This window comes from Topomyia yanbarensis, chromosome 2 (genome assembly GCF_030247195.1).
Source record: "Topomyia yanbarensis strain Yona2022 chromosome 2, ASM3024719v1, whole genome shotgun sequence".
Lineage (NCBI taxonomy): Eukaryota > Metazoa > Arthropoda > Insecta > Diptera > Culicidae > Topomyia > Topomyia yanbarensis.
In genome coordinates, this window is record NC_080671.1 from 98,437,287 (window position 1) to 98,453,858 (window position 16,572).

Here is a 16,572-nt window from a genome sequence, read left to right on the forward strand (position 1 = left end):
CTGTTGCTCGGTTCGCCAGATTACCTGTAGCCTACAGACAATCTGGATGGTAGCAGCCGAAACTGCGTTCCACTTCTCCACCGATTGACACATCCGCTGAATAAGGGTATCAGGGGTTGTGTCCCAGCCACAGACGTCAAGCATTGCTCTTCTTTCGACGTCGAACCGATGACATACGAACAGTATGTGTTCGGCTGTTTCGTCTACACCTGGGCAGTCCGGGCAGACTGGGACCTCCGCGTGCCCGAACCTGTGGAGGAACTGTCGGAAACAGCCATTGCCTGACAGGAATTGTGTCAGGTGGAAGTGAACTTCCCCATGGGGTCTTCCCACCCAGCTCGATATGATAGGTATCAGCCGGTGGGTCCACCTACCTTTCGAGGAGTTGTCCCACTCACGCTGCCATCTGGCGACCGAGGTTACCCTGATGCGCTCGCGGGCTCCTCTGTTTCCACGTAGTTTGAAACACTCCTCATCTTCCCGAATGACCAGCCCGACTGGCATCATGCTCGCTATCACGCAGGATGCATCGTGTGATACCGTGCGGTAGGCAGATATCACTCTGAGACACATCACGCGATAGGTGCTCTCCAGTTTCTGTAGGTAACTGGTTACCCTCAGTGCTCTTGACCATGACGGGCCGCCGTACCTGAGGATAGATACGGCAACGCCTGCCAGTAACCTACGTCTATTGGCGCACACCTTTCAGCTATTGGACATCATTCTCGATAGAGCCGCAACAGCAGTCGACGCTCTCTTGCATGTATAGTCGACATGGCTGCCGAAGGTCAGCTTGTCGTCTATAATGACTCCGAGAGACTTCAGACTTCGCTGTGAAGTGATCGCGACTTCTCCCACATGGATAACTGCATGTTGTGCTGACTTGCGGTTGTTGACGATAACTACCTCCGTCTTATGATGAGCGAGCTCCAGGCCTCTCGTGCTCATCCATTCCTACACCGTGCTGATCGCGTGTTCTGCGGTTAGTTCTACCTCAGGAATTGACTCCCCGTAGACCTCCAAGGTTACGTCGTCAGCAAAGCCGACGATCTTGACCCCAGGAGGGAACTTCAGTCTCAGAACCCCGTCATACATTAGGTTCCATAGCACCGGGCCTAGGATCGAGCCCTGCGGGACTCCGGCGGTAATCGGAACCCTTTTCTGACCGGCATCGGTCTCGTATAGCAGTACGCGGTTCTGGAAGTAACTTTCCAGGATCCGGTACAGACCCACCGGTAGGCTAAGCCGGTGTAACGAGAACGCGATGGCATCCCAGCTTGCGCTGTTGAATGCGTTCTTCACGTCAAGTGTCACTAACGCACAATATCGAATACCTCGCCTTTTCCGTTGGATCGCTATCTCGGCAGTATTTATCACTGAGTTGAGAGCATCCACTGTGGACTTACCCTTCCGAAAGCCAAACTGGTTGCTTGACAGACCGTCCGTACCTTCCGCGTATGGGGTTAGCCTGTTGAGGATGATCCTCTCAAGCAGTTTGCCAGTCGTGTCGATCAGGCAGATTGGTCTGTACGCCGATGGGTCGCCTGGCGGCTTCCCGGGCTTCGGCAACAGCACCAATTTCTGTCTTTTCCATCTATCGGGGAAACGACACTCGTCAAGGCATCTCTGCATAGCTAGCCTGAACATGTTCGGGTTCGCTATGATCGCTGCCTTGAGAGCGTTGTTTGGAACTCCATCTGGCCCTGGAGCTTTGTTCATTGCTAGGGATTTAGCCACTGCGAGTAGTTCTTCATTCGTCACTGGAGCCACCATTTCGGCCGTGCCCGCACTGTCTCGTACTACAGGTGGCCAGGGGCTTGTGGCTCGAGACGGGAAGAGTACTTCGACAATCGTTGCCAACCGGTCCGGAGACCGTTCTGGGGGTGAGGAGCCCCCTTTGGTATTGGCCATCACGATCCTGTAGGCGTCACCCCACGGATTCGCGTTGGCACTCTCACACAAGTTGTCGAAACACGCTCTCTTGGTGCTTTTAATGGCCTTGTTAAGGGCCAATTTCGCAGCTCGAAACACTTCACGGCGGTTCTCTCTTGCATCCTCGGTGCGAGCTCTTTGCATCCTACGTCTAGCTCTGAGGCAGGCTGACCGTAGAGCTACAATCTCGGCACTCCACCAGTATACCGGGCATCTGCCGTTTCTTGGCAGTGCTTTTCTCGGCATAGTGGCGTCGCACGCGCGTGATAGAACAGCTACCAGCGCATCCCCGCTTAGACTGTCGGTGTTGGCCTCCGGTCCCAGGGCCGCGGTGAAAGCTTCGCTGTCGAAGTGATTGGACTTCCACCCGCGTACCTGACAGGGATCTCCCGCCCTCGGATGCTGCACACCATAGTTGATCCTAAAGCGGATTGCTAAATGATCGCTATGGGTGTAGCCTTCCTCTACCCTCCATTCCATGCCTGGAGCCAGACTCGGGCTGGCAAATGTTAGGTCAATCCACGCCTCCACCCTGTTTCTACGGAATGTACTAGCGGAGCCATTATTAGCTAGCACAGTATCGAGTTTCGCAAGTGCCTCCATTAGCGCTTGACCCCTGCTATTTGTACAGCGGCTGCCCCACTTCACTGCCCAAGCGTTAAAGTCTCCCGCTATGACTACCGGTTTCCGGCCCACTAGGTCCGACGAGAGCCTGTCGATCATCTGGTTGAACTGTTCTATTGGCCACCTTGGTGGGGCGTAGCAGCTGCAATAGTCACCCTTAGGCTCTTTAATCATACGAAATGGTCACCAAATTACTTAGATTCGCACGTCTAGATCACTGATTGCCAATCAAACATTCTTTAGATTTTTTTGTCACTATCGACGTTTTCGGAAGTCCCGGATTCCGGGCATATTCCACAATTTAAGTCCCATCGGTTCTTCGGTGATGACTGAACCGATGTTCTCAAACCAAGTCTCAAATGAAAGGCAACATTTGCGGTTGAATATTGTGTCGCTACTCAGTACACCTCCCTCCCCATTCTTGCCCTCACACCTCGCTCCTTCATCACTCCTCTCCCTTTGAACCACCCTTACATCCGCATTTCCTTCATCCACCCCGTATACCGAAATAAGATAAAGGATTTCTGACACATCCTCCACTTCCACTCTACTATACCCGGGAGCGGGTGGTCCGCTTCCAAACCCATTCCACCAATATAATCACATGAAGATAACATTGAACTCATGTTGATTGAGTTAATTAAGTATTAGGGGAGCCCAGGGCTTGTTTCTGATTGGGGTAAGTTGGCGGAATCCGGTACCTCAAGTTATGTGAAACCCATTATCCAATGTGTTTTTGTTAAAAAACATTTTGTTTTGTAAAAGTTGTGGGCGATATTATGTTTTCGAGCACACCAAGTAATTTTTTTAAATTTTAAACACTTTGTTATTTAGGGTGATTTTAAATCTATTTCCCAAATGATTTTATTTTTCGATAGCGCGTAAAAAGAGCTTTCAGTATCCGTATAGATATTAAACCTATCCATGAATTAAAGTTATTTTTTAAATAGATTTTTGTAAAATATGCGGTTGAAGTAAGTTAGCGGTGACGCACGCGGGGCAAGTTGGCGCTACTATTTACAGTGCAAATATAGTCATCAAATATTTTTATTTTTGGAGTTCACTCCAAAGTAAAACTTTATGTATCACGTCAATGCAGGGGATATTTACTTCGGCCAATCGCCTGAAGAATTTTGAAAATATGCTTTTGAATATGGAATACGCGTCAAAGTAAAATACCGGGGCAACGACACGACTAGACACTGGCATTCCAAAACTGTATCGAAAATCGGACTACTCCTCAGTGACTCAGGTAACTGGTAATGTCAAATGTGACATTAAGTTAGAAAATGCATGAAACTAGCAACACTGAATAATCCGTTGTTATTTTTCAAACAACCTGTGGCCAAAGAGAATAGGAAAAGAGACGAATAGTGTGAAGCCAAAAATACCTTATTGAGCAGACCAATCGTGCAATGTAAATAAACATTACTCATGCCTGAGTTGGAGGAGATAAGTATTGTACTTCTATCAAAAAAGAAATTTGAATTTTCGTCAGAATTTAGTGCAATCGTGATTGTAAGGTGCATTCTAGAGTCTATGTATGAGTAAAAACAAGTTTTAGAATTATTTCATCTCTTTGTTTCGAAATGCACATCGTTTGATAAACACATCCAACGATCGACAAAAGGTTTGTTTTCAAAATATAATAGGAGTCATTTAAAGTGCTGCCTTTGGAAACGGTTGCCAAATTCTAGTGTTGAAATCATCGTAAAGGGAGTGTTGCCGTTTTGACTGATTTTCACTCTGCGTCTCTTTCACTATTCTCTTTGCCTGTGGCAACCAATGGTTACGCAGGGAAAAAACATTTTGACAACAAAACATACCGCAAACCAGTAAAAATAGAAAATCCTCCCGAAAATTATTTAATTAGTTGAATCATTTCCGGTGTCTTAAGTAACGGAATGTTGTAGTCTGCGTGGAAGATTGCAGATTCTTCCAAACACTACCAATGAGTACACAGAACAGCCGACATATTTTGTTGCGTTATTAATCCTACACGTAAGTCACTGAAGAGGATTTTTTGGAAAAAATCCATCCGCAAACGATATTGTAACAGTTAAGATAGTCCCAGCGAACCAATCGCGTGAAGCGGCAGGGACGGTCACCAATCACAAAATCCCCAGTATTTAACTATTTCCGCAAAACGATAGGCCCTACTGCAAACTACCCTTATGAACTCTCCCGCTTAAGCGCCAGTATAGTTCAAGGATGTACTGCGGTGGAGCGTGTGTTTACCAGCCCGGCTAAACCTCTCAGGGCAGGTCAGGTACGAACTACCACAACCAACTCCAACTACAGGAAAATGAATTCAACGATACAGTCCAAAAAATCTTAACCCTCTACCCAATGATTGCCCGAATTGCGAAACGAGGACTATTGATATCTACAGGACGGTTTATTTTCTTTTGGCTAGACATAATTTAACCCTTTCTCTTATTTCTAGTTGGATTTGACCTGTTTGTTTCCGCCGTTTATGTTGCTAGTCGGTCCAAGTACTATTCAGGTACTGCAATTCGAGCCCGGGATTCTATGCTTCGACTTGGTCGTCACCAAGGAGCGTCCCACACCGTTTTTTTCGCTCTTCGACGGGTTCCGGAGTTCGACGGCGTACTATGGCGGCAGGAGCGTTACTCGAATCAGCGAGGTCCGTGATGCCGACCAACGGCGGCTGATGAGGATGATCGACACGTGCACGATGTGGATCGGAGGGACTTTTCCGCTTTTCTGACTAGAAAAAAAACCTTCGCCTGAAGAACCTTCAGGTTTTGATTATGCTTTGTAATTGCTTGCACTGGATTATTGTTATTTCAAAGTTTGTAGTCAAGAAGGTCTTTATATCTGATACTAATTGCGTTGTTTCCTTGCTCTACTTTTGGCTGCCAGGGAAACTGTCTGATATTACCGCGCACTTATGGAAAAAAAACCTATATTTTTGTCCTGAACTTCCTTAAAAAGAGCCACCAATGAGTCACTTAAGCCGACATTATCACTTGATTACTTTTTTACTTCCCGTTTTAAGAATCAAGGTACTTAAGGCAGCAAACACCGATTCAGTGGCACTCGTTTTTATCATCAACGGACAACAGTTTTCCTGCCCTTGTGAAATTTTAAAGTGTCCACCGCAAAGACTGCAAAAAATACAGACAAGTGCAGTATAAGAAATAAAAGTCATACCATAGACGACGCACAAGAATGGTTTCTCTTCAGTGTGCAATCGAACATGAGCTCACATATTGCTTTGCTTCCTAACTGAAAACAACTAAACAAATCGCACATAAAGCAGCCGAAAAATAACCCGGTGTCAGTCACCAATGAATTTCAGAGAAATTTAAACTTCAACGATTCGCTGTATGAACTTATTATTTTAAAGCTTTTCGGATAAATAAAACCAGTTATACATAACTCAATAATCTTTCTATTCAATGACTATTATTGTGCATCAACAAACAAACAAACAACATCGACACTATTGTAAAATAATCGCATTGTGAGAAACTGCGCGCTGCTGTGGTTATTGCTAGGTATTTTAGCAACCAGTATAAACTGCTTCAAATGCTACAGAATGTCTTACGGATAGTGTTGCATTTGAAATAGCCCCCTTATTGATCTGCAAATCATCATGCTTCGATCACTGTCCACTAGGTTGATGGTGATTCCGTTCTGTTAAAGAAGTGGGAAGAAATACAATCAATAGGATCACAAGAATGAGTCATACTTACCGAATCTACCGGTGCGTCTAATTCGATGTAGATACGTTTCGCAATCGGATCGTCCCTGCTGATCCATCGGCAGGTCGAAGTTGACGACAATGGTCACCTGTTCGACGTCGATACCTAAGACGAAAGAATCTCTCCGTAACCTGGTGCTGTAGCCAGAATCAAGTGGTGGAGCTTACCCCTGGACAAAACGTTCGTTATAATCTGTACCTTCTCTAGTCCGGTTCGGAATCGATCCAGAGCGTCCAACCGTTGCTCCACCGTTAGATCACCGGACAGTACCGCTACCGAGTGACCATCCTGGGACAACCTGCCGGTCAACCAACCGGCCGTTTTGCGTACCTGTTTCGATCGATTAACAGTTCTGAAAATAAGTTTACTTGGAGTTTACAACTGTCCTATACATCATATGACAGAAAATGATCGCTTGTCCGACGGTAATCACACAATTTCTCGTCCTGGTTGCGGAACTTGACGTAGTACTGTTTGATGTTATCGAGTGATTTTTGCTCCCGCGCCTGCCGAATCGGATTGGGTACGATGTACTCGGCAAACTCCATCACCTCGCGCTCGTACGTGGCCAAGAAGAACACCGACCATAACACCCGCCTCGTCCAGTACAAAAAGGGAAAACTAGGTCGTACGTCCTGAACTTCATACCCCAGTCCAGTAGCTTGCCGGGTGTTCCGATGATATGATTAGTCAGCTTCGCCCCTTTGACGGTCTCCTCACCGCGAACGGCGTAAGGAAGTTTGATTTCCGGACAAAACTTTGCCATTTTGGCAGGTACTTCCCCCTTCTGAATTGCCAGCTCATACGCGGGGAAAGGCAAATCACCTGCAGATAGTTTTTTAACTGATGGACTCAACTGAGCATTGCCAGCACGAAGGCAGCGGTTTTTCCTATTCCCGACTGACTCTAGGCGATTATATTCCGTGGCGGACCGGCCAACAGAGTAGGTAGAGCCATCTCCTGAATCTTGGAAGGGGCGTTGAAACCCATCGCATAGACTCTCTGTAGTAATTCCTGCTTCATGTGCAAAGCTTCGAAAGTTTTAACCAACCAATCGGCGAAGAAGAATCCTTCCGCTGCACCTCCAGATCCAGCTTTGATTCTACTAGACCTTAGCGAACATCTTTCATTAGCAAACTTGCATCCGCCGGGCTAAAAGATTAGTCATGGATAATTTTAAAGCTGATACAGAATATTTCGGGAGAAAATTTAGAATAGGACGTAAGCAACAATGAGATTCCCTTTGGGGTCTTTCTCTTCTGTTTATTACTCGGTCGTTTCAATATTTAGTACTCAACTCTTTGCCTAATATTTTAGTAAAAATCATCGGCTATGTACTGGAAAATTTGTGCAAAGTGTTATAGTGACGTCATAATAATCGAAAGAGAAAGTAAACAAAGAGAGGCTCTCAATGTTCCTTATGTCCTAATCAAAATTTTCTGCAGATTTCGACTTACTTGAATGCCTCTGCATCTTCCGCGGAGGAAGCTGTTTCTCCATTTTCTCTTGCAGCTTGTTTTTCTTCAGGAGCTGCTAGAGTCAGTAGCTACCGAACTCCAAACATCAGGTGCAGCTTTGGTTCTACTGCCAGTGGACTAGGTTTTTCCGCATTCTCTTTCTCTGGACTGCCAGCTGCCGGCTCTGAATCCTTATCCTTGGTGATATGTACTCAGTTCGCTAACCTAGTTGTATTAAAAAGAAAAATTCAAATCCCATCCCAATGATCGCTTCAAAAATAGGTTATAACAAAACATCACTTACCGAGTGCAGAAATTTCTTGATCCGTCGTCTTTTTGACCCAGTTATCGGCAGCGCTTGCCATCGTTTCGATCGGGTATTAAAATTCAATAGCAAGGTACAAAGTATGGGAAATCGTCCTGAATCAGCACGGGTACTGTCCCTCGGGTAGTTTATTCCTTGCAATTCGCTGAAATTTTGACCAGAGCGACCTTGCGGAAAAAACGATGCCTTCTTTTGCCTGCTCACTTCCCTGCCATGAAACCGATGATGAGCGCTTATTCCAAACAGTTAGCCGATTGAACATGACGTGCCATTATGTTTGTTCTGTGAATTGATAAGGACATCTAGATATGCAAAGGAATGTTTGGAGGAGGGATGCTACTGGTAAATACATACCGAAAGAGAAAGTCCAGCAAAAGCTTCCCTTGTCCGAGTTCGCGTTTGATTCTTGTAGCAAACAAAACAATATTTTCTTTCCTAGCTGTTACGGATGTTGGTTGCTAGGGTATGCAAATAAACATTAAGAAAATTGAGACAGTGTTGCGCGAGAAATTCATATTTTATCATTACCGAGGGGTCGCTCAATGTACTGGTAACTGGCGATTAATTTCGTGAACACTTTTTTTCGGAATTTTTCGTGAAGTGTCAGGTCGTGTCGTTGACCGGGGTATTGAGACTGAAATATATTGGAAATTGTCGGTTAATGTACAATTTTATTGAAAAGATATTAAGCACGAACCTTTGATATAATTGAATCTACATTTTCTGGCGTATTCATACATACCGCCAACTTACACCGGGGTAAATTGGCGGGATTTCGGCGTCACACAATTTAGGGATGTTGGCTACGCGCATGTTCTATTTTGCAAGATCTATCTACTTCAAAGCGGTAAAAAAATGGAAACTGAAAACACCGCAAACTAGCCCCGGTCTCCCCTATATTTTTTTGTTTAAAGTGAGTCTGCGTCTACTTTCGTGGTAGACGTGTGATGGGAGTTAAGTGCAATACACACAGAAAAAAAATATTGGTAAAAGTAAGAGTGTTCCACTCTTAGCAAAAAACAACCAACGCCAACTATTAGGTTGAAAGTAAAACTTTTAAATTAATCAAGAATAATAATCAAAGTAAAAGCAGAGACTAATCGAGACTACCAACTCAGGAAGAAGCACTCACCATTCTATGGCACATTGTATACTAGATTTTTTGAAGTAGTAGAGGTGGGACGGTCCCTTCAGTTTTGCCAACCTTCACGCACCAATCTAATAATCTGAATTTTCATCAGACTCGTAAAGTTGGTAGTGGTTGTTTATTAAGCGTTGCTACGATCGTTGCTGCATGCATCAGTTGTTTACATGTTAATGTGTTGAAGCTTTTTACCTAAGCAATGAGAGCAGAAAAAGCCGAATCGTCGATTCGTGAAAGAAAATTACAAAAAAAGATTGATGCACAGTTGAGGAGATGCCAATGGTTATTCTTAAAGGGAAATTGAATAATTTTTAACACGCAGAGTGTGATCAGGAACATTTTTTAGCCCCAGGTGAAAGCTTTATATTATTGTTATTATTGTTTCGGGACGCTGTCGCCTGAGAGGATTGACGCACACTGTATGGATCATAATCTCCGAAATTAGCAGTACCTCAGTGTCCCAGGTGCAACAAAGATTAGAAAATGAAATTTGCTTAGGTCAAGGATTTTAAGACGTTTAAATATTCCGGACGTCGTGTTGCTCTTATTGCCGGGTGTTATGATATGGTGCCGAAATTAGTGTCGCAATGGAATGCGGCGCTAGTTAAAGCAGTATTTTCTGTCCCGGAACCTTTAAAATGTAATGTTTCGACTATCTTTAAAAAAATCGCTAATAGCAAGAAAACAAAAAAGCGGAATCCAATTTGGCCATTTTTTCTTCGCACTCCTTGTAGTTGAATCTAGGATCAAAACGTGCCTGTTTAGTTCAATTGATTAAAAACTAAAATTAAGCGTCAGTAAATGCAAGAAATGAATGTCTCACTGATGATAAATTATGCACTAAGGCTCAAGGTCGTTTTTTGGAGTCATTGATCAAATTAAATTCCTGCAGTTCGAGGTGGTATTGAAATTTTGTCCTTTTAAGATTTATCCTGCTATAGAATATCCGAAACCATAAGCTTATTGAATAAATACTAGCTTTAGCTCTAGCTCTCCGTTAAAATAATTAATGATGAGAATGAAAGATTTTCTTTGCAGAAAGAATTGTTGTCAACGAAAAAAAAACAATAACTGAACAACCGGATAAGCAAAGCATGCTTGATTAGCAAGGCGTTTTCTGTTTGACATTTCGAGGGACCTCTAGTACTATATGCACTAGTACTTCTTGAGCCATGGAAAACTCGCGAGTCCGTCGTCTCAATTAGTCTCTGGTAAAAGTTTTCCTTTTAAGCAAATGAAGAATAGTACTCAAAACAAATGTTTTATTTTTAAACTAAGAGTATGCGTTGGTTGTTTTTTGCTAAGAGTGGAAAACTCTTATTTTTACCAACATTTTTGACAACATAATTGACATTTCCACAATTTCTATTGAACAAAACCAGCTAATGAATCATAGTTTGGATAAATGAGAAAGGCGCAATTGCACCACTAGGTGGATTAAAACAGGTTTTAATATTGTTTTTTTTTAACAATAACTTTTTTGAAAAATAGTTTTTCAAACATAAATTAAATTCCTTTGTAAACTTTTGAAAAAAAATATCTGGCATCCCGTTCAGGGTTTTGGCAAAATGCAACCGGTTCAGGGTTTAGCAAAAATGACAAATGCGTTCCCGGGTAAAAACTTTGTGCAATATCCTTCTTTGTTCCTCTTTTTAAAAATGATCGCGATAAAAAGAGACAAGAGCTCGTAGATTCTACAAGTAAAAAACTTTCAGATAATCCGCCTTTCAATTTTTGATCGATGATTGTTGAGTCTGTTGTGCATCAGCGAAGAGCCGAGAGAGGATAAAAGGCGTCATCGTAGGTGAAACCGAAAATTTACCATCAAACAAAACACAAAATTCAATGTCCGCGTCGTGAAAGCATATACGGGTTCAATATCATATTTTTCGGTGTTCAATTATTCCATACAGCGGTGCACTGTCGATAAGAAGCGTGTGGGCCAGCCCAAGTGGAAAAAATGAAAGGAAGTTTTGGCTGAAGAAGTACGTGAACGTTTTGTTATTTTATTTGTTGGTGATTGCGTGGTCAGCTTCTATTTGGTGCACTCGATTGTGTTTCGCCGTAAAGTTAATAACATTCTTGAAGGGCTGATAAGAAGGACGAAAAGTTATAGCCGGGTAGCAGTGATTTTGCGCTAGTGGTGATAACTACCAAGAGATCTCTCATCAAAAACCGAACCGAGGTACGCCGCAAAAAGTGACAGCGATAGGCTGTTTATTTTTGGATTCCGTCATGGACAGCTAAAATTAGATCCGAGTTTTCATATATTGGGAAATAAATACCACGGCTAATACTTGCTTCGTTACTTTTACAGGCAATTAATTCGACCGAATACACAAAATTGATCGACGCGCATAAATTAAGTAAATAGTGCCAACATGGGTGCTATAATATCAAGATTTCGGGTAAGTGTTGGTTATGCAGTGCAAGCGAAAGCCGGTCTTTTTTCCTAGAATGGTTCCTGTGGTTTTTTGTGTAATTTATCTAAACTAATCAGGAAATAGGTAGTAACTATTTGCTTTGATAGACTCCATCTTTTCAAATGATAATCACAACAGATCATTTTCACAGTCCGTAACATCCTTCACTGAAGCGCATCGTTTGCGTTTTTTATAATACTCCGAGCCTTACCGGATTCCGTTTTTGTTTTCATTTCATAGGCGCTACACATTCACTTAATTATTCAATTTTTTCAACTTCCTAATGACAGAAAGAGAAAACAACCTACGAAAAACTGGAAAACCTGGAGGAGAAAATCAGAGACATCGAAGCATACACGATCAGCACTCAAGCTCGGCAAAAACGATTCGTGGGCAACTTTCTGGTCATCTCCATCGGGCTGTACGTGCTGTCTTTTTTGGTGTACTATTTTGCATTCTTTCCGCCAACATGGAACGAACGGATTGTTCATTCGCTGCCACTGCTAATTTGTCCCATGATGTAAGTCGTGGATCATTAACTAATACTTCCATTTCATAAGTAAAATAAAATTCCACAGCATAACTTTGGTTAAGAAAAGCCTGGCATGGTACTTTGAGCGGAAAGTGATAATAAACACAAACGAGCTGAAAGAGTTGCGGGCGGAAAAGAAAAAAATACTGGAAAAAGTAATGGACAAAGAGACCTACAAGGTAGCGGTAGATATCCTGAACAGGTTTGGCGAAAAATCACACAAAGCACAGACGCAGTCGTTAAGCTGTGAGTACCGATTTGTTTCCTTTTTATTTGATCACATCTAGTTAATCCCCGTTTATTATCAGCCCTGTCGCCTCCCAAGGGAGCTCAGTTCCTCTCCGTGACTCCGAAGGGAGTTCCCCAGCTTAGGCCTGCTATGGCGCCTCAGTCTTCGCCTGGTCCCCAAATGACACCGATCGGGGCTCGACCGATGCCAGCAACACCGATCGGGTTTAATGTGAACGTTAGACAACCTACACCGATGGCGTATCAACAGCAATCAGCCAGCTTCATTCACAGACCTGTTGGGATAGGAGGGCCACAAACGATGCCCTACCGACGTACGCCTTTTCCCATCATCAATCACAGTGAGAAAGGGGTAATCGAGAAAATGGTCGACTATCTGGTCGGTGATGGACCGAACAGTCGATTTGCGATGATTTGCAGAGAATGTACGATGCATAATGGTGCGTTTGAACCTGGGAGTAATTATAATCTATACAGCAATGTAATCCGATATTTTTAGGTATGGCTCTACAGGAAGAGTACGAATATACTGCCTTCCGGTGTGCCTTCTGTGGGGCAATCAATCCGGCGAAGAAACAACGGCCGGTGGCTCCTAGACTACCGTTCGAGCAGGCTCAATTGGATAAGTTAGCTGAGTTGCGCCGGTCTAGCCAGTCAGTATCCGAGTCGGAAGCGTCTTCGCCCGAGGATAGTCACTCTGCAGAACCCGTAGCTGGTAGTAATTATAAAATGTTAAGCTTTTTTGAATATAATGGTCCTCCCCTCATTGCAGCAGCCGATCAGGATGACACACCAGAAACCGAAGCCCCTGTTGAAGAGGGCGTGTTCGAGGAAAGTGACGACAGTGATCCGGAAATCGAAACGTTAATTGCACCACCGGAGGAGCCTGAAGCTTGTGCAGGGGAACCGGAAGTTGACAATCAAGAGATTTTAGTCAGTAAGGAAACCATATCGACCGCGGCTGAAATGAGAACGGACTGAAAACATTTTATTTTCTATGCTGCACAAGCCATGGAGTGGACGCTCCCAGATTTGTTAGCCTATGTTCTACAAACTATGCGCAGACTGCACGAAACTCCTTGCATGACTTTGTATAGTGCTACAGTTCATGAAGAACAGTACACACAGCAAAGCCATGTCCAACGGAGTCATCTTCGAGCTAACCGGCAGTTAATCTTATGCATACAAAGAAAGCAGTTAGTCTCATGCAAAATGATGTAATTTGCTTGATTTCTTACTCGTCTTTTCCTTATTTTAACCGAAGCAGCAGTTTTACTTCCATAGTTCTGACACTGATGGTTTTTTTTAATTCCTAATTATATCTTCATAGTTGTACTCGCGTCTAGTTTCGATGGTGATTATTTAGATGAAGCATTTTTTTCTTATTTGAGGCAGTTATTCAGTTACGGTAGATTTCATTGCGTAGTAAATAGATTCAAAAGCATTAGAGGGCCAAGCATTTATGTGACCAGAAAATTTCTATTTAAAAAAACGGTCGAAAAGTTATACACGCAAACCGATAAAAAGGGACATGTTATACTAGATGGGATAAGCTTTAGAGGAATCGTGTGGCTGGCCGTTTACTGTAAGCAAAGGAGTGGGAAGGAAAATGCAAAATTTAATTTATTGAGCTTTTGAATTTGAGTGTTTATACTAAATGTAGATTTGTTATCCTTTTTATAAGAAAGCATACAACACATTGATATAGCGATGGTGACAAATAAAGCATTGTTAGTTGCATTGGACAGTTCTATATTTATTGATAAAGAGAAATAACCTTACATTATCCACCATACATTTGCTGAACTTTGCTTTTATTTATTCGTTGGAAAGATTATTTCTTTTATTTCGAGCAACACTCGGTATAAAAAATGGCGGCCGGGATCGCAAAAGGAAAGTCTGTACATCACTAATAAATCGACAGAAAGAAAAGCACCTTTTTCTGAATTATTGGTTTGATAGCGTTTGTTGTTTATTTGTACTTACACCACCAGGCCGCCTACACCGTACCATGATACAGACAATGGAAATGCTGGTGACAATCGAGTCTCAAAAGACAAGCTCCTTATAGTGGCAAAAGGGCTGAAAGTGAAGAAACCTTCCGGTCCGCAGTGATGGCATTTCACCCTAGTGATGCACTGGCGCGGCAAGGTGATGCCTACACAGAGGATACAATAATCACACACCACAGAAAAAAGCAGAATGCTCTTTCTTTCGGAGCTGAATAGACCGATTTCAAGTGTGCGCTGGTGTTGGGGCAGTTGCGGGTGCGAGATAACCGCTCTCTCTTGCTCTTTAAATTCTCTGTGGTGCGCTCAGATAAATTCACCACCGCGCGCGCCCCAGAGTCGCTGCGGTGTATTCACTGGCGTGTATTCGCTGGTGTGTGATCTCTGGTTTGTTTTCGTCTTACAAGCGGCTGTGCGGGTGCGATTGATTTGATTTGCACTGGCTTTTGCGTTGTGTTGTGTGGATGGTGGTGGCTTATTTCAAGCTTATATGATTTTCTACTGAAGATTTGATACAAGTTGCTTGGTGAAGCTAACGAGTTTATAGAGTATTGTTACACTACCTGCAAAGTATTCGGCCCTCGGAGCAAATTGGGAAAAGTTTTATGATGACCAGAGTCACCTGATATGCAAACTCATGTTATAAATATTAATAGTTCTATTATAACTTAATCCTACAAGTTTAAAACGAAACCTTAGATTTCATCCACAGGCTTGACATTATCAGTAAAATTAGGTATACGCTTGTGGCGATAATTAATTTACATACAACATCACAATTGAGCGTACACCCGTTATTCATTTGTTCATTTGTCTATTATTTTGCGTGGAAATCGTTTAAACAGTAGGCGAAAGCGAATGTTTCAAGAGCATGGGACCTGGGAAGGGGATTCTGCGCGTTAATGAGCGAATGAATGGCTCAGTTTCGGGGTCAAGAAAAAAGGCCACTAGTGTTCACGCTTATTTTAAATGAATAATGAATCTCGTGTTCCATAAAAGGGTGTTATAAAATCGTCAGCAGCAACAATGTTTATTATGATATACGTATTCTAGATTTTTGCGTCAGTTAGTATTTTAGACCGTAATTATAATGCATGGATGCATTGCACGTAATATCAACAGCAAAACAAAGTATTAGTTAGGTAGTATCTGTCAGAATCTCTGTCAATCTCTATGAAATTTTAGTATTTTCAAGTAACAAGTAAGGTGTTTCCTCAAGTTTAAAAAGCGATTTTTGTGTGATAAATTATTCCTCATTATAACTTTCTTGAATGAGGTGTTTTATCAAAAAGGTACTAGGAACAATAAAAAATTCCAATTGCAAGCTTGCTCAAAAAACAGTTGAAAAAAATTGCTTTGAATTTTTAGCTCCCTTGCACCTATAGTTGAGGTACTGTATCTATAGTTGCATGTTCCGGAGGAGTCGTAATTAGGAATGGCTACATTATTAATACATGGTAGTGGTAATGGTACAAGAAGTTTCACATACATAAATTGGTTAATAAACAATCTTAACATTTTTTATCATTTTTGGGATTAAAAGCTTTCGTTTAATATATTCACATCGCCCATAGAACTTTTCATCGATTTTTTAGCAGAATTTTCACTCAAATATTCTAGTTCTTTCCACACACACCAAAGACACGTTGAACGATTTCCCATATTTGAAATTAAAATTCAAGGGCAGTTCATAAGCCACGTAAAACAACTTTCAACATTCTGCTTTTATTGCACTATATTACACTAGTTTACAAATTTCAAAAAGTTGTGAGGACCTATAACACTAGTTTACAAATTTTGGGTTAATTGCATGAAGTTAAGAAAAAAGGTGTTTTCTAAGTCAATTTTGGGTCGCTGAGCACGAAAATCATATCCATTTTCTTTTTCAAAGAACCGTTTTTGTGATTTTTTGAAAATGGTGTTTTTGAGCACTTTTTGCAGTTTTTGGTCAATATCTCAGGAACAAATCTTCCGATTAACGACTCACCATTTGAAAGGTATTGATGTGCCCATTCCAAAAATGTATAACATGTTAGGATAAAATATCAAAAATTTAGGGTTAAGAGCAACCAAAGTCAAAAAAAGTAGTTTTTGGTAAAATTACTAATTTTTAGTTGATTTTTCATAAAAAAAATAAATCAGCAAA

The 16,572-nt window shown here is 42.3% G+C and overlaps 1 protein-coding gene across 2 annotated transcripts; it reads left to right on the plus strand.

The window, feature by feature from the left end:
* Positions 1 to 10,913: 10,913 nt before the first annotated feature.
* On the plus strand, positions 10,914 to 14,162 carry LOC131678947 (endoplasmic reticulum junction formation protein lunapark-B). Of its 2 annotated transcripts, none has more exons than XM_058959402.1 (7): positions 10,914 to 11,398; positions 11,531 to 11,621; positions 11,927 to 12,156; positions 12,215 to 12,414; positions 12,477 to 12,857; positions 12,917 to 13,132; positions 13,193 to 14,162. In XM_058959402.1, exons 2-7 carry the CDS (start codon positions 11,595 to 11,597, stop codon positions 13,396 to 13,398), a joined length of 1,260 nt encoding a protein of 419 aa, XP_058815385.1. In that variant the 5' UTR covers positions 10,914 to 11,398; positions 11,531 to 11,594; the 3' UTR covers positions 13,399 to 14,162. The 2 variants fall into 2 exon arrangements, with proteins under 2 accessions (XP_058815385.1, XP_058815384.1); XM_058959401.1 differs by having other exon boundaries at positions 10,918 to 11,398; positions 13,190 to 14,162.
* The last annotated feature ends 2,410 nt before the right edge of the window (positions 14,163 to 16,572 follow it).

What these genes read in the sequence shown, in the direction of transcription:
- LOC131678947 (XM_058959401.1), top strand. Translation starts at nt 11,595, where the DNA reads ATGGGTGCTATAATATCAAGATTTCGG. An exon ending in AGAATGTACGATGCATAATG is followed by an intron (nt 12,858 to 12,916) that starts GTGCGTTTGAAC and finishes CGATATTTTTAG; the next exon opens with GTATGGCTCTACAGGAAGAG. An exon ending in CTCTGCAGAACCCGTAGCTG is followed by an intron (nt 13,133 to 13,189) that starts GTAGTAATTATA and finishes CCCTCATTGCAG; the next exon opens with CAGCCGATCAGGATGACACA.